Source organism: Aythya fuligula, chromosome 1 (genome assembly GCF_009819795.1).
Source record: "Aythya fuligula isolate bAytFul2 chromosome 1, bAytFul2.pri, whole genome shotgun sequence".
Taxonomy (NCBI): Eukaryota; Metazoa; Chordata; class Aves; order Anseriformes; family Anatidae; genus Aythya; species Aythya fuligula.
In genome coordinates this window covers 24,080,520-24,093,643 of record NC_045559.1, presented here as the reverse complement: position 1 = coordinate 24,093,643, position 13,124 = coordinate 24,080,520, and the positions used below count along the sequence as shown (strand labels likewise).

Sequence of the window (13,124 nt, the reverse complement as noted above, 5' to 3'; positions counted from 1 at the left end):
ATATATGTAAAAACAGCATTTAGTAAATCTGCTGTAAATTCTGAGTTAATTACCAAGTCCAGGAGAGTTCACTATTAGTAAAGTTCTCGATGTTACAACTTATGAATGCTTTCAGTCATAAACCTGCTTTGCCATACGTGAATCAAGAATGAAGTCATGGTTCTTGTCATATCAATGGCAAACTTGGACATCTTCCCCTTTGTCCTTGGTGAGGCTGCCATAACCATCCCACCCTCAAGGTCCATTCTGCTATCACATTCAGAAAATGGTTAAAAAACACCACAGAGTTCCTTTTGCATTGCCTCAGGTTTGTTGCCATCTGGTTTCAATGTACAGCTGAACTTTGTATTTGACTTAGGTTTGACTAATTTTGATACAAAGTTTAAGCACTTCAGTGAAAGCAAATTGGTGACAATGGCACAAAAATGTTGGTGTGAGAGTAGCCCTATTTTTCTGAAACTGTTGTACTAGCATAGTCAGCTCAGAGGATGACTAGGAAGGAGCACGGACTGAAATACTTCCCTTTTTGCACCAAACCATGTCATTAGGAGTAGCAGAGTAGGCATAATTTTCATACCACACTCTTGAACACAGGACAGGTCAAGAAATGCTGCACCTACGTCAGGCCAGCTAGAGTGGTTGCTGCAGCTGCTCTTTCCTGCCTAGTTGGGATTTCTGGACCTCTTTATCCACAATTTTATTTTATTTTATTTTATTTTATTTTATTTTATTTTATTTTATTTTATTTTATTTTATTTCACACTAAACCCTTACCCTGATAGCCTGCAATGTGTTTTTCCTGGTAGCATATGCAAAGCAGGTCAGGAGTTCACCTTTCTCTAACAGGAACCAAAACTGAGCATAAGCAATTTGGAATGTCTTCTGTGTCAGGAAGTATCTTGTAAAAGTATCTTTTGCTCCCAAATAACAATTGTTGTTTGGTTTTTAAGTTCATGGTAGGCAAAAGAAGGCTGTTTTATAACTTATTTTACTAGTTTTGGCACAAAGCTATTTATAAAGGATTCAAATTCAGATTCTACACAGATTATCAAAGAGCTCTAGCGAAGGAGAACAAAGGCAGTTGTGTTTAGTCCCTGAATTCCAAGGTATAAGTCATCTCTTTTTTTCTCAGAAGCTGTTAGTGTCTCAAAACAGACAGATGCAAAGCTGTAAAAGTAAAATATTCAGCATATTTTAAAGACCTATATGCACAAACAGGCTGATATAGTTAAACTATTTACATATATTTCACAGTAAGGCTTGCCTTTTAGTTTAGAAGTGGACTTTTTCTCATTCTTTATTATCACGTATACAACATATTATAATGTACATAAACAGGTCTGAGCACAAAAGGGAAGGAAACATGCCCAAACTGTTACCTGTCCAAAATCTGCCACTGAATTAACAGGATGAAAGAGTTCTCCTCTCAAAACTGCAGTGAATGAAACCTCCTGGATCATGAGCTTTGTCTCTTTTCCTTGGGTCTACCATGAATATGATCCAAAATAGGCTTTACTTTTTCATTTACTAATTTGCATGAATGACAGCTTGATTTCTTAAAAATAATAGTTAAATGTGGAATGACATGGTTTAACGGTCCTAGCATCTCCAACTCACACTGAAAAACTTAAAATGTTCGGAACATTTACATTGGTCATTCCAGAGGTAATGAAAGTTCATTTAAAAATCTTATCACATACATACAGATGCCTACATGAAACTATTAAGAGGAAAGCAGTACCATTTATATTTAATCTGAGTTACGAAGTTTGATCCTAAACACAGAAATAAAAATGTAAAAAAACAACAGATAAAATCATTCTTTGATTAAAAAATGGTTCATGGAAATCAAGGAATTCCAATCAAAAAAAATATGCCTTCTTCATTAAAAGTTGACAGAAATATTTTTTAAATGAAACTAGATTACAAGTGAAAACAGAAAACTACATATTTTCCCTCAGTATACCATACGACAAGAGCTGAAATCACATGTACTTTCTAAAACCTCATAGGAAATTTATAGGAATTAGACTAGTTTTAACTTGGAGACACAATGGGAAAATATTTTGAAATCTCAGAGGGTGGGTGAAAGAGATAATCTAACAAATGAATACCTGTTTATAATTCTTGGAGATACATATTTAAATATAAAAATGAATCTTCCACTGAATGCTAAAACCTACTGGTTCTTCAATTCACACAAATTTTTCTTTTACTAAGTTCAATAAAAAAAAATGTTTGTCTTGCAGACAGCCAAAGCCAGAAAAATAACATTTCCCATCAGCATCAACTCTCCCCTTATCTTTGAGATGTTTACCTAGTCTTGAAGCTGTGACATATGGGAATTTCACACCTAGTGAATATATTTTCATGTATCTTGTGGCACAGGAATGTAATCATTAAAAGAATATACACAAGTAAGAGTAACTGCAACAGCTGGTGACATTTACCAATTAGAATTACAGTTCTTTAAAACACTTCATTCTTCTTTAATGTGTGCAGGATAATTATCTTTGAAATTGCTGTGGAAAAAAAAATTAATTTTCCTATTAAACAGTGTCTGCCTACAGTAGAAATATCTGGATAAGGAAGAGTAGCAATATTCTATAAGTATGACTTTCTGTCTTAAAAACTCACTGAAATCACTGCAAACTAACCATCTTGCTTATGGCAGATGAAACTCAATAAACATTAAATGAATCAAGAGTATATCACCAAATATTATCTCTCTGTACAGGATGCAATGATTTTATTTGTTTTCTCTAAACATGTGAAAGAAGAAACGAAAGCTATTATAAGCACTAAAACATGAATAGAAAAAACATAGTTAATGCTTTAACTTTTTTTTTTTCCCAATAGGGATTATCAGAAGTGAACCTCTGATTACATGATCCTATCATTGTTCTACTATTTTGGTTTATTAAGTTTCAGAAAAAAAGAAACAGGCTAACAAAAAATAATAATAATAAAGCAATTGGATGTACCTTAAAATACAAACTGAAATATACTTTAAGTAGCTGTCACAGTGGACTTTTCGTTACTAATATCAGACCAATCTTTAGCAATCCAATCTCTTCTGTACTCAAAAAATAAATTTTTTCTCCTTTGAATCTCTGGCAGAACATTTGCAACAGTTAATGTGAGAGAGTTATTTACACATCTTTGGGAGAAATATTTAGCCTGGTATATTTATCTGGATAAGTGTTTAGAAATGCATTTTGTCTGAAAAATTCCACTTGAAAAAAGAAGGTTTTTTTTTTTTTTTTTTTTTTTTTTTTTTTTTAATGATAGATAAAAAGTTATTGTAGGTTTGTTTTATTCAGAACCACAGACAAGATGTTTTGCCTATCTGAAAATGAAAGAGAACCAAACAAAGAGATGAATGGAGAAACTGGAAACACAAAGACATCAAATAAAATACCAGGAAATGAAGAGTTGTAAATAGGGTTACTTTGTCACTGGTTACACAAGTAACTGAATACACTGGCAAGTGAATGAGTTTAAACAAGGGTGTAGGCTTCAGCACATTCTTTTTTAGGGTTAATCACTAGTTAACCTGGCAAGATGAACATGCTGTTTGGGAAAAAAAAAAAAAAATCCTTCTTAATTATATACTGCAAGTGCTCTTACTTCCTGCTGCTACACCTAATCCTACAGGTGCAGGTTGTCGCTTTTACTATTATATTTACTACACTGGTAGGTGGGTCCAGATCGACAGTCACTTTTTTATAGTGACAAATTCAGATAAAGAAGAAAAAGCTTAATCTTTCACCATTAAACAAGGAAACACTATCATACTGTCTATTTAACAGGGAGGCAAATTTTTAAAAACTTTTTTCCATTTTCAAATGTGATGTAGAAACTCTATTATGAATGACATGCATGCTACCACTGGTGATGGAGCATCTGGCTAAAAGTAATGCTGCATTGCCTTGAGTTCTAGACACTCAAATATTTTGCTGCTGAAAGCTCTGCAACAAGTTTAATACTGCTACTGATAGTAGCTTTTCCCTATAGGAGAGATACACTTAAATTTCAGCTTTTTATAATGCAGGTTTGTCATGAATGTCAGTAAAACCCATGTACATTTCTAAATACTTGTATGATGTTTACTCTCTGGCATTTGCCACAGCACATTTCTTAGCATCAGAAAATATTAAGCATACTCGTACTCTTGATGTTACCAAGACAGAAATGTAGTCTTCAAGTTGCTATCCCGTCAAAACATTAATTTTTCAAAGATGAGAACAGATGTTACGGGCCAACCATATAATAACAAACCTCTTCCTATTTTGTATTTGCTGTCCTCTCTGCCCCTTTCCCCTCCCCTGCATGCTGGAGGGAGGAGTTTTAGCCACAGCACAGATGTAACAATGAAGTGAAAAGGAGTGATGAGCTGGAGGGGGCTATTGTGAGAAACACAGGAACTCCTTATTAAGTGTCCACCACCTAATGAAAGAGCACATTGGAAAATTTCACTGCCTGAAATTTCTCATCTAAATACTCAAGGCTCATCACTTGTGCTTTTGAATGAGAGAGATTCCATATTTTTGGAATAGAAACTACTTGTACTCATGACAAGATCCCCATCTCCTTCATTTCTTACACATCAAATGCCTGAGCCAGGCAGGAAGCTTTGTATAATTGGTTCATTATAAAGGTAGCATTTTATTCTTACATGGTTATGAAAAATACTATTGTGCTTGAATGCAAAAAATGTGATGCATTTTCCTCACCTGTCATGTATCTTCTTGTAGATTAAAAAGCAATCTTTGCAAGGGCTAAGGTGTGTATTTTAAGTGATAACTGCCCTTCAGAACTTCAGCCATGATTCTTCAAGTGTTTATGCAAACACTTTTTCATCTATGCATAGTTTCATTGAAGCCACAGGGCAACAGAGGTGTGAAAGGGTTTGCACCAGGATCTGAATTCTGTGCTACAAAAGGTCTTCAATATTCTAGAGTTACTACAACAAAATCTGATCTTAAACTCCTTTTTTTCCCCCATTAACAATGTTCTGCTATGTTATTTTAACTTTCTGATGCAATAACCACTGTCCTTTTGATCTCCATTTAAGAGGTATCTCAGAAACACTGCTGACTTAAAAGAGATGATGCAGAGCTTTCCTTCCCATTCTGCAATAGCTTGTTTTTATGGATTTAAAAAAAGAGGGGATGGTTCCCAGGTTTGGGCATACAGAGGAGGATGGTAGTAGAAGCACAGAGCATGAGAAGATTCTGTGCTCTTTATTTTTAAACAGAGGTCTCCAACTAAATCCAGCTTAAAAAGTGAATGGCACAGTATGTCCACACCTTAATAAACACCCATTTCACACAAAAGTTGCTTGCTTCTTAAAACCAGATAAATAGGCAGTGCAGTGCAAGTGTGATATTTGGAAATGGAGGTGTCTGGAAGGTCCTGATGTGTATCTGCCTGGTAGGAGGCAGAGTTCCTACTTTGGCCTCTACAGGACCCCATAAGTCAAATGCTGGCACATGTGTGAGGCCCCTTTTCATACCTTTGATCCCTGCATAAAGGCAACAGCAGAGTAAGAGGCCTGGCATTGTGCGAGTTGTGCACTGCTGTCAGCCCTGGGTCCTTCAAATGGCCTCTGTGCACTTGGTATGACAGGTGGCCTACATGGAGTGCGGGAGGATTAGGTTCCTTCTGTGCCCTCTAAATGACTGGCATAGATTACTGGCTCCTACAAAGGGATTTAAACATACCTTTCTGAACAAAAAGAAGTATATAAATATGCATGTAACTGGATGCTCAATTTGTATAAGTAATTGCTCTGGTTATATTTGTAAATGAGGCAAATGTGTATAGAAATGACGAGCTAGATACACAATTATTTGTGTGCAAAACTGACTTACATGATGAGAAACTGAACACAATGAAATTATCCAAATGATTTAGGAATAGTAATCATTTGAGATTAATACATATTTTTGCCCTTGTTGTACTGCACTCTTTCCCTATTCTCATTAATTAACTGGCTATGTGAACAGAACGTTAAAGAAAGAAAAAAAAATAGGTTTTACTTCTGCATCTCCTAATGACTGCTTGGGCTGTAAGAGAAACTAACAGTTGTATCAGATTTGTGTGATTTTATTTTTATTTTTATTTTTATTTTTATTTTTATTTTTTTTAATGCAAGCTAAATCAGCTCCTGTATTCTCTAACAACAAAGCAGAACATTAACAAGAGAACAAATTGTATCCTTGAAGTAATCCTAATATTTATAATTGTGCTATTTTTCTCCAAACATTTGTTTTGTTTTACATGCACAGCAGCTACAATTTCTTTCACTTCAGAGTGTAGCACACTGTGACAATTACCAACAAAAACAGCATAATAGCAACTAGATCTTTCCGTTATTGTTTTTAGGAAATCATAAACTATCATTGTCACTACTCTTCTTAGTCTGGGTTGTTTTGCACTGTTCCTAATATTTCTGTTGGTATTTCAGTTACTAAACCAGACATAGTGTTTATATATCCCTGTACACTGTGGTTGGGGAAAACAATGAGAGTTCCTTGTGACTGTGCACATACCACTTCCTAAAGGAGCATTCTGAAAAATGGAGACGTGTTGAACGTTTTCTTAAACAGGTTAAAACCAAAAGATAGATAGATAGATAGATTTATTCACAATTTTCTGGAAAGATTAATGAACAGAAGGGCAGATAGAAACACCGAACATTTTTGCAAAATTATCTGCCAAACAAACTGCAAGTCTGAGTCCACATTTCCCACCCTGGCCCTGAGAAGCTGAAGACTGCCATCCTTGTGTCACAAAACTTAACATCTAAGTTGTCTGTATTAATAGAATTAACCTTCTCCTCAAAATGACCAAGAACCATCCAAGAATGTCCTTCTTTCTCAATCCTTTATTTCTATTTTGATTTATCTTTCCCTTTTTGTATCCCCTTTCCCTTGCATCCTACCTCTCTCTTAAAACATTCTGCTTAGTATTGCTTTAATTTTCTGCTAACATCTCTTGTCTATTTTAAAAGTTAACTCCTTCTTATTTCACTACAAAACAGCACATTTTTCCCTCTTTGACAAATATTCAGCTTGGAATCAAAGATTAAAAAAAAAAAAAATCTGCTGAATTCACACACTTAAACAAATGAACAAACAAACAAAAAACCTCAACATCCTTTTAGCCCCCAAACCCATTCTTCCCTAGATCCACCAGTTGCCAAGACCCCAAGGACAACTGTAAGGTGAACAAATGAGATCTTCCAATTGAGGTGGGGTATGGGGGAAGAACACAGTCATTTAACAAAGTACAATCTCGCACATATTTGAAACTATACCGAATGAGAGGGCTGCACTTTGGGGTACCTATACTCCTTCGACTACAAAGAATTGAATTCCAAGCACAGAATAACATTTTTAGAAGTATTCATCCCTGGGCCTACTGTGTTTGCATTTAAGCCACATCCATACTTGCAGCTACATGACAAGGAGGGAGAGGAAGAGAGAGTATAGAATTATTGAAAGAATTTCTAGCAACCATATAGTGTAGTGTGTCTGTGGCTCTATGTTTATAACTGTATTTATGTAACATCGTTAATATAATTTTAACCATTTTTTCCTATGCTTGGCAAATATGATTGTCTTAGAATCACATTAAAATCAGTGAGAACATAGATTTGTAAGAGAACAAAGAACATTTTTGAAAGCAATATTGACAATATTTGTCTGGAAACTTCTGTGCTTTATTGTAGAAAAACAATTCATTTATAATACTCTAACGAAATATTTTAATAGCTGAATTTTGGTTTTATGTGTAAAATAGCTCCAACAGCAACCCTTTTTAGTTTTTATTCATACCATAGAAACATTGCATAAACAATGGTAAATCAAAAAGAGATTTAGCAAGCAAGGGATTAAATAAACCAGATTGGGTCCTAAAGTATGAAATTAATGAATAATGGATATTCAAGGATGATGCTTTTACTTGTGGCTTATCCTCCACAATTGAAAAATATATCCAAATGTTGGAAAGACCCCCATAAAAGAGTATCTAGGTTACAATCCTCACTCTTCCACAACTGAAAAAGTGCATTGAGAATAACCTTTCTAAGCTTTGCTTTGAGAGTTACTCATTGCTTAAGGGAAATGAAATGCCCTCTGAGTGTTGTAGTGGTTGTTTAAATACTCTGTGTAAAGCTATAATGAATCTCTGTAGGAAAGCAAAATGTCAACAATAAAAAATGTGGGCTAACAAAACCCCTATTTTTTGAATTATTATTAACACAGGGAAAAAAAAAAAAAAAAAAGAAGAAAAAAAAAGGTTGTACTTACGGGAACGTCAACATATTTTGCAGCTGCTTTCACCTTTAGAAAATTAAAAATAAAATAACACACAGTAAGTGCTTACTACTACAGATTGTGTGCGATTTTAGAATCATGCATGGAAAGAAGAACAGAAGCATTGTGAATTCAAACACTTACCGTGAATGAAACTAACGAAGAGAAGAAAGTGCCTTCATCGTATCTTGACAATTTAGACAGCACACCTTCTAACACTGAAACAACCTGGAGGAAAAGCACAGAGCAAAACCAAAACGCACAACATGAGAAGTAAATATTTTGAATGAGAATGTGAATTTTTCTTACTCAGACTTCTATTGTTCAACAAGGCAAACTGATTTGATCAACAATCTGATCACTTTCTCTCACACAAAGTGCTGAAATCATGGCAAACATTCTTTTTTCAGCTTCCTTGATGACCCTGCTGATAGAAATGACTGTTTAACCACTGCAGAAATAGAAACCAAACCCCAATTTTTTCTTAAAAACCGATATCACTTTGCTGTCCCTAGACTACATGGTTAAATACAAGAGTGTGTGTACACAGCATGTATTCTGGGTAGAAAATACACGTTATTTTCTAGGACCACAGTGTCTATGATCACAGTTTCAAAGATGATGGAACACAATTGCTAAAGCTGATTATCTCAGTATCAAGTTCCTCTTATCTTTGTTATTGAAAAGAAACCCAGTGCTGATTTCATCCAGAAGTGTAATTGCACTAGTGATTTCTGTCAGCTCATCTTCAGCAACAGCAACAACTACTGCATGGCTAACAAGGGGCAAGAAAATGTAGGCCCCACATCTCTGATATGGTGGGATTCCTTTCCCCAGTGCTTCCACCTGTGACTCTCTGAGGAGGAGGAGTCTCCAGCAAGACGCATCTAAAGATCTTTTTGCCAAAAAACACACGCACACAAAATCTCTTATTAACTGTATTAATTGCAGACTAAATGTTAAAACTTTCCAAAATAGCCTTAATACAAAAAAATTCCTTTCTCATGTTCCTGTGAAGCTATGTTGCTTAAGTCAATCGTGGTGTATGACATAAAGTATGTCAGCCACTGTACGCGTGGACGTTTATTTTACACATATGAATTGCCTTCCAGTTTATATAAAGATTGTTTTAAAAGTCATCCCTTGTTCCAATACAGTCATTCCCACAACCACGAGTATCATTTTATGAGTGTGAGGACAGAATAAAATTCCATCTGGCATGCTGTTAATGGGCACTGTAACAGTGTCACAACAGTGTCACCTCCAGAGGAACTGAGATCATCACTTTACAATAAGCCCTGCTCTTAACAGTTCAAGGAGCAGGAGCAAGTGCAAGCCTACATTTGTCATTTATCAATCTAACCTGTCATATTTACAGTGATTAATTAAGACACTAGTATGCAGGCGCTGATCAAGGAATTAAACCACTTCACAAGCTACCAGAGAAAATGGTGGTTGCTTCTGCACACCATGCACAGTTTAATTACAGTTCCTTTATTAGATCAAATTCCCTCTCTCTGCCTTGCTGTTGCATGTCTGTGAGAAGCCACTGCTCATGCACTGCAGACTCCCATACTCATTTTATCTGACTGGCAAGGATGCTTTCTGCAAAAGGGTGTGAAATCTTATTGTGCAAAGACCCACTATGGAAGAGGCTAATATTACAAACAACATGGTGCCCACATTGCCAACAAATGGTTCCAATACAAGTGGGACACAAAAGATCAGAAAGCAAAACACTGCAGTGTCAAGGATATCCATTTAAATGAAAGTGGTAGTTATGAAGCTGGAAACTTGTTTTCTGAGATCTCACTGTACAGACTTGTGAAGCTCTAAGAACATCTCTGCCTATACCTCCGATTCTCTGAACTGGTTGACGTGCTGAACCTGAGACGTGCTGCACTTTGTTTCACTGTTTAGTGCTATTCCTGTCATTTGTTAAATGCTTTAGCTTGGCAAGCCTCGCATATAAAAATCACATTCTAATCTTTACAAAGTAGAGTCTCACTGGAGTGAAAGTATCTCATTTCCATTGATGACTTGCAGCTAAAAACAAATATTGAAACACTTATTCCACTGGAATACAAAGGAAATAATACAGAGGCAAAAACTAAAGAGTAATGAAAATATATGATGAAAAAAAAATAACTTGCAGGGATATTATGCACGTTGATGTGCTTTTTTCCTGGCCAAAACTGAGAGTTCATCAGCCTTCCTCAGAGGCTTTCCACTTTGAAACAGAAGCAATGTCACTGGCATTTCGTATCTCAAGTGAGGAGAGATTGGTTAAGCTCCTAATGATCAGCCAATGACACAAAATACTTGCTTTCTGTTCTGAGATTTCCACCTCTCGTAATAGTTTATGTGATAACTAATAATGCAAATCCCTCTTTACTGATGGCAATCGTCGCTAGAATTCGTATATATATCCAGAAGGAATATGATTGTTTTCCTCCTTGTTCTGTAATTCCAGATATATTAAAAACATATTAAAAGGATTAACTTCTAATAGCATAATTTGCTCTGATTAAATGCACCCCCCCTTAATAATTCTAAAAAAGCCTGACAGGTTTGTTCAGAATGATGACAAACTATAAATCTCAGCCCTGCCAAGTCAAACCATTTGTAGTTATTTTTACATTAATACACCATGAAGAAAGAAGAAAATGAATATCTTTTTTTTTTTTTTTACACATTTATCAACAAGTGGACACATTTTGCTTAAACTTCTATAAGAATTCTATAAAAACTTCCTCTTCAACTCATGTGCAAGCGTGGTGGAGGTTAATCTAAAGGAGATTCTTCCTCCCCCTCACCCCCTGCCTGCAAGCTCTAACAAATGAAAACAAAGGCATAATGAAAATATGACCACCGTCTTAGTTTTTCTCACTAACTCACAATTTGTGCATGGCTAATTTCTCCTACTCTGAATCAGGTATTTCTGGGTAATTTGTAATTCACACATAGCAAAACATCTTGTAAAATGTTTCTGTTCTGTCATTATCTGCCATGTTCTTCAAACAATTAGTGACTGAAAGCATTTTCTTTTATATTAAACACTTAAGACTTCTTCTGAGTCGTACAGTAACACAAGACATTATTTAGGTTTTCTTCATGTATTCTCTAAACATATTTGCTTTTAAAATATTATAAAGCCTGCAAAAACAATTTAAAGAAGTAACAGCATTACCTTAATATATATTATTTTTAAATTAAATGGTTTGTGAAGTAAAATTGCATTAAAAAGTTATACCAATACTCTAGATGTTGTTCATCTCTCTCTATAAAAGTAATTTAAATACTACTTGATGATGGCGAGAAAGTTTTCATGTGAAAAATTAAACAAAAAGTAGAACATGCTATTACATAAGATAATATTGACATAATCATGTCCTACCAGTTCTATCTGATTAGGAAGTTGCACAGAAATTTTTTACCTTATGGGTTATAAAATTTAATTTTGTAAATTCAATATTATTTGGATGACTGCTTTACAAATCATGTTATTCCCCCATCCTCTCTCTCCGCCCCCCCATGCTATAGCAAACCTGCACAATACTTAAAGACATTTTAAAAGTTTGGTAATTAGAGAAAAAATTTCTACTTTGTTATAAATTAAAATCTAAATTGTTTTACCTTTGAAACAAGAAGTGAAATAATTTCTTTAACAGTTTCTTCAACCAAGTCATCTATTTTTGAATGGTACTGTTGCTGTTTTTCAAAAGATAAAGAAGCATTAGCATGTATATGAACACACACTTTTGTCATAAGTCATAAACGGTACAAAGCTGATAACCCTGCCAGATCAGATTTACTTAAAATTATCATTTTGAACATCAGAAGAACAAACCCTTGAAAACGATCCACCCAATCAACACTTTCTTACATTCTGTGTTGAAAATTTTCCCATGTACACTGTTGAGTTAAGCAGCTAATGGGGTTATTATTTAGATGAATTGAGTTCTTATTCTTATTCAGGCGAAGGAATGTGAAGGATACTTTTTGTCTTCTCCTATATAATTAAGGTGGCCATGTATTTTTTTCTAAAGGGTTGGTTTAGCTGCAGAAGCAAAAAGACTAGAATAAGATTTAATTAATACATCATTTCATGTCTGACAACTCTCATTCATAAGTTATTTTAAATGTCCTCTAGAAATAAAACGAGCTTCAATTGTTCACCCTAAAAGAGCCTTTCTGTTAGCACAGTGAGCTGCAGTTTATACAAGTCTTACAATATGCTCAGGCAAGGGCAAAATTAAAATTTCATCAACAAAGCAGAATAGATGGTAACAAATTAATAGGCCATAAAAGGCATAATAAAACAGACTTCATTCTCCATAGTCTTTTTCTTTTTCATAAAGAAGGTGCCTTTAAGTAAATGCTTTTAAAATAAATCTGAAAGACTTTTTAGATAATACTACATAGTTCCCTCCTGAAATTAACAGGAACTAGGGATCCCATTCTGTCAAGGAGGCACATCAATTTAAACAGTAATTCTTCCTTAGAAACATTTATCTGACAGTAAAGATTGTCCCCAATAGCCACTTCACAGAAAATGTAACTTGTAAAGACTAACCCTATCTTCATAGTTCAAGGCTACTTGGAACAGCTAACAGCATAATGCTCGGAGTAAAAGTACTGAGGTCAGTACAAACATTAGCCTAACTTAGCAGCTGCCAGCTGAATAGTTTTCAGAGTTTTTAAAGGCTATTTTTCATCTGTCTCAGAGTTGCCATACAAATCAAAACATTAAATCTGATCTGCTTAATATATTTAGGAATGATTTTCTAAATGCTACAT

General features: G+C 34.8%; 1 protein-coding gene across 2 annotated transcripts in view; it reads right to left on the bottom strand.

The window, feature by feature from the left end:
- The window catches only part of CADPS2 (calcium dependent secretion activator 2), a 315,329-nt gene that overhangs the window by 23,821 nt on the left and 278,384 nt on the right, over window positions 1-13,124 (bottom strand). For both annotated transcript variants that reach the window (XM_032193226.1, XM_032193218.1), the window contains 3 exons: window positions 11,961-12,035; window positions 8,469-8,552; window positions 8,319-8,351 (listed from right to left, as the gene is read on the bottom strand). In XM_032193226.1, coding sequence (XP_032049117.1) covers window positions 8,319-8,351; window positions 8,469-8,552; window positions 11,961-12,035 — 192 coding nt within the window. The remainder of the gene's footprint in view (window positions 1-8,318; window positions 8,352-8,468; window positions 8,553-11,960; window positions 12,036-13,124) is intronic.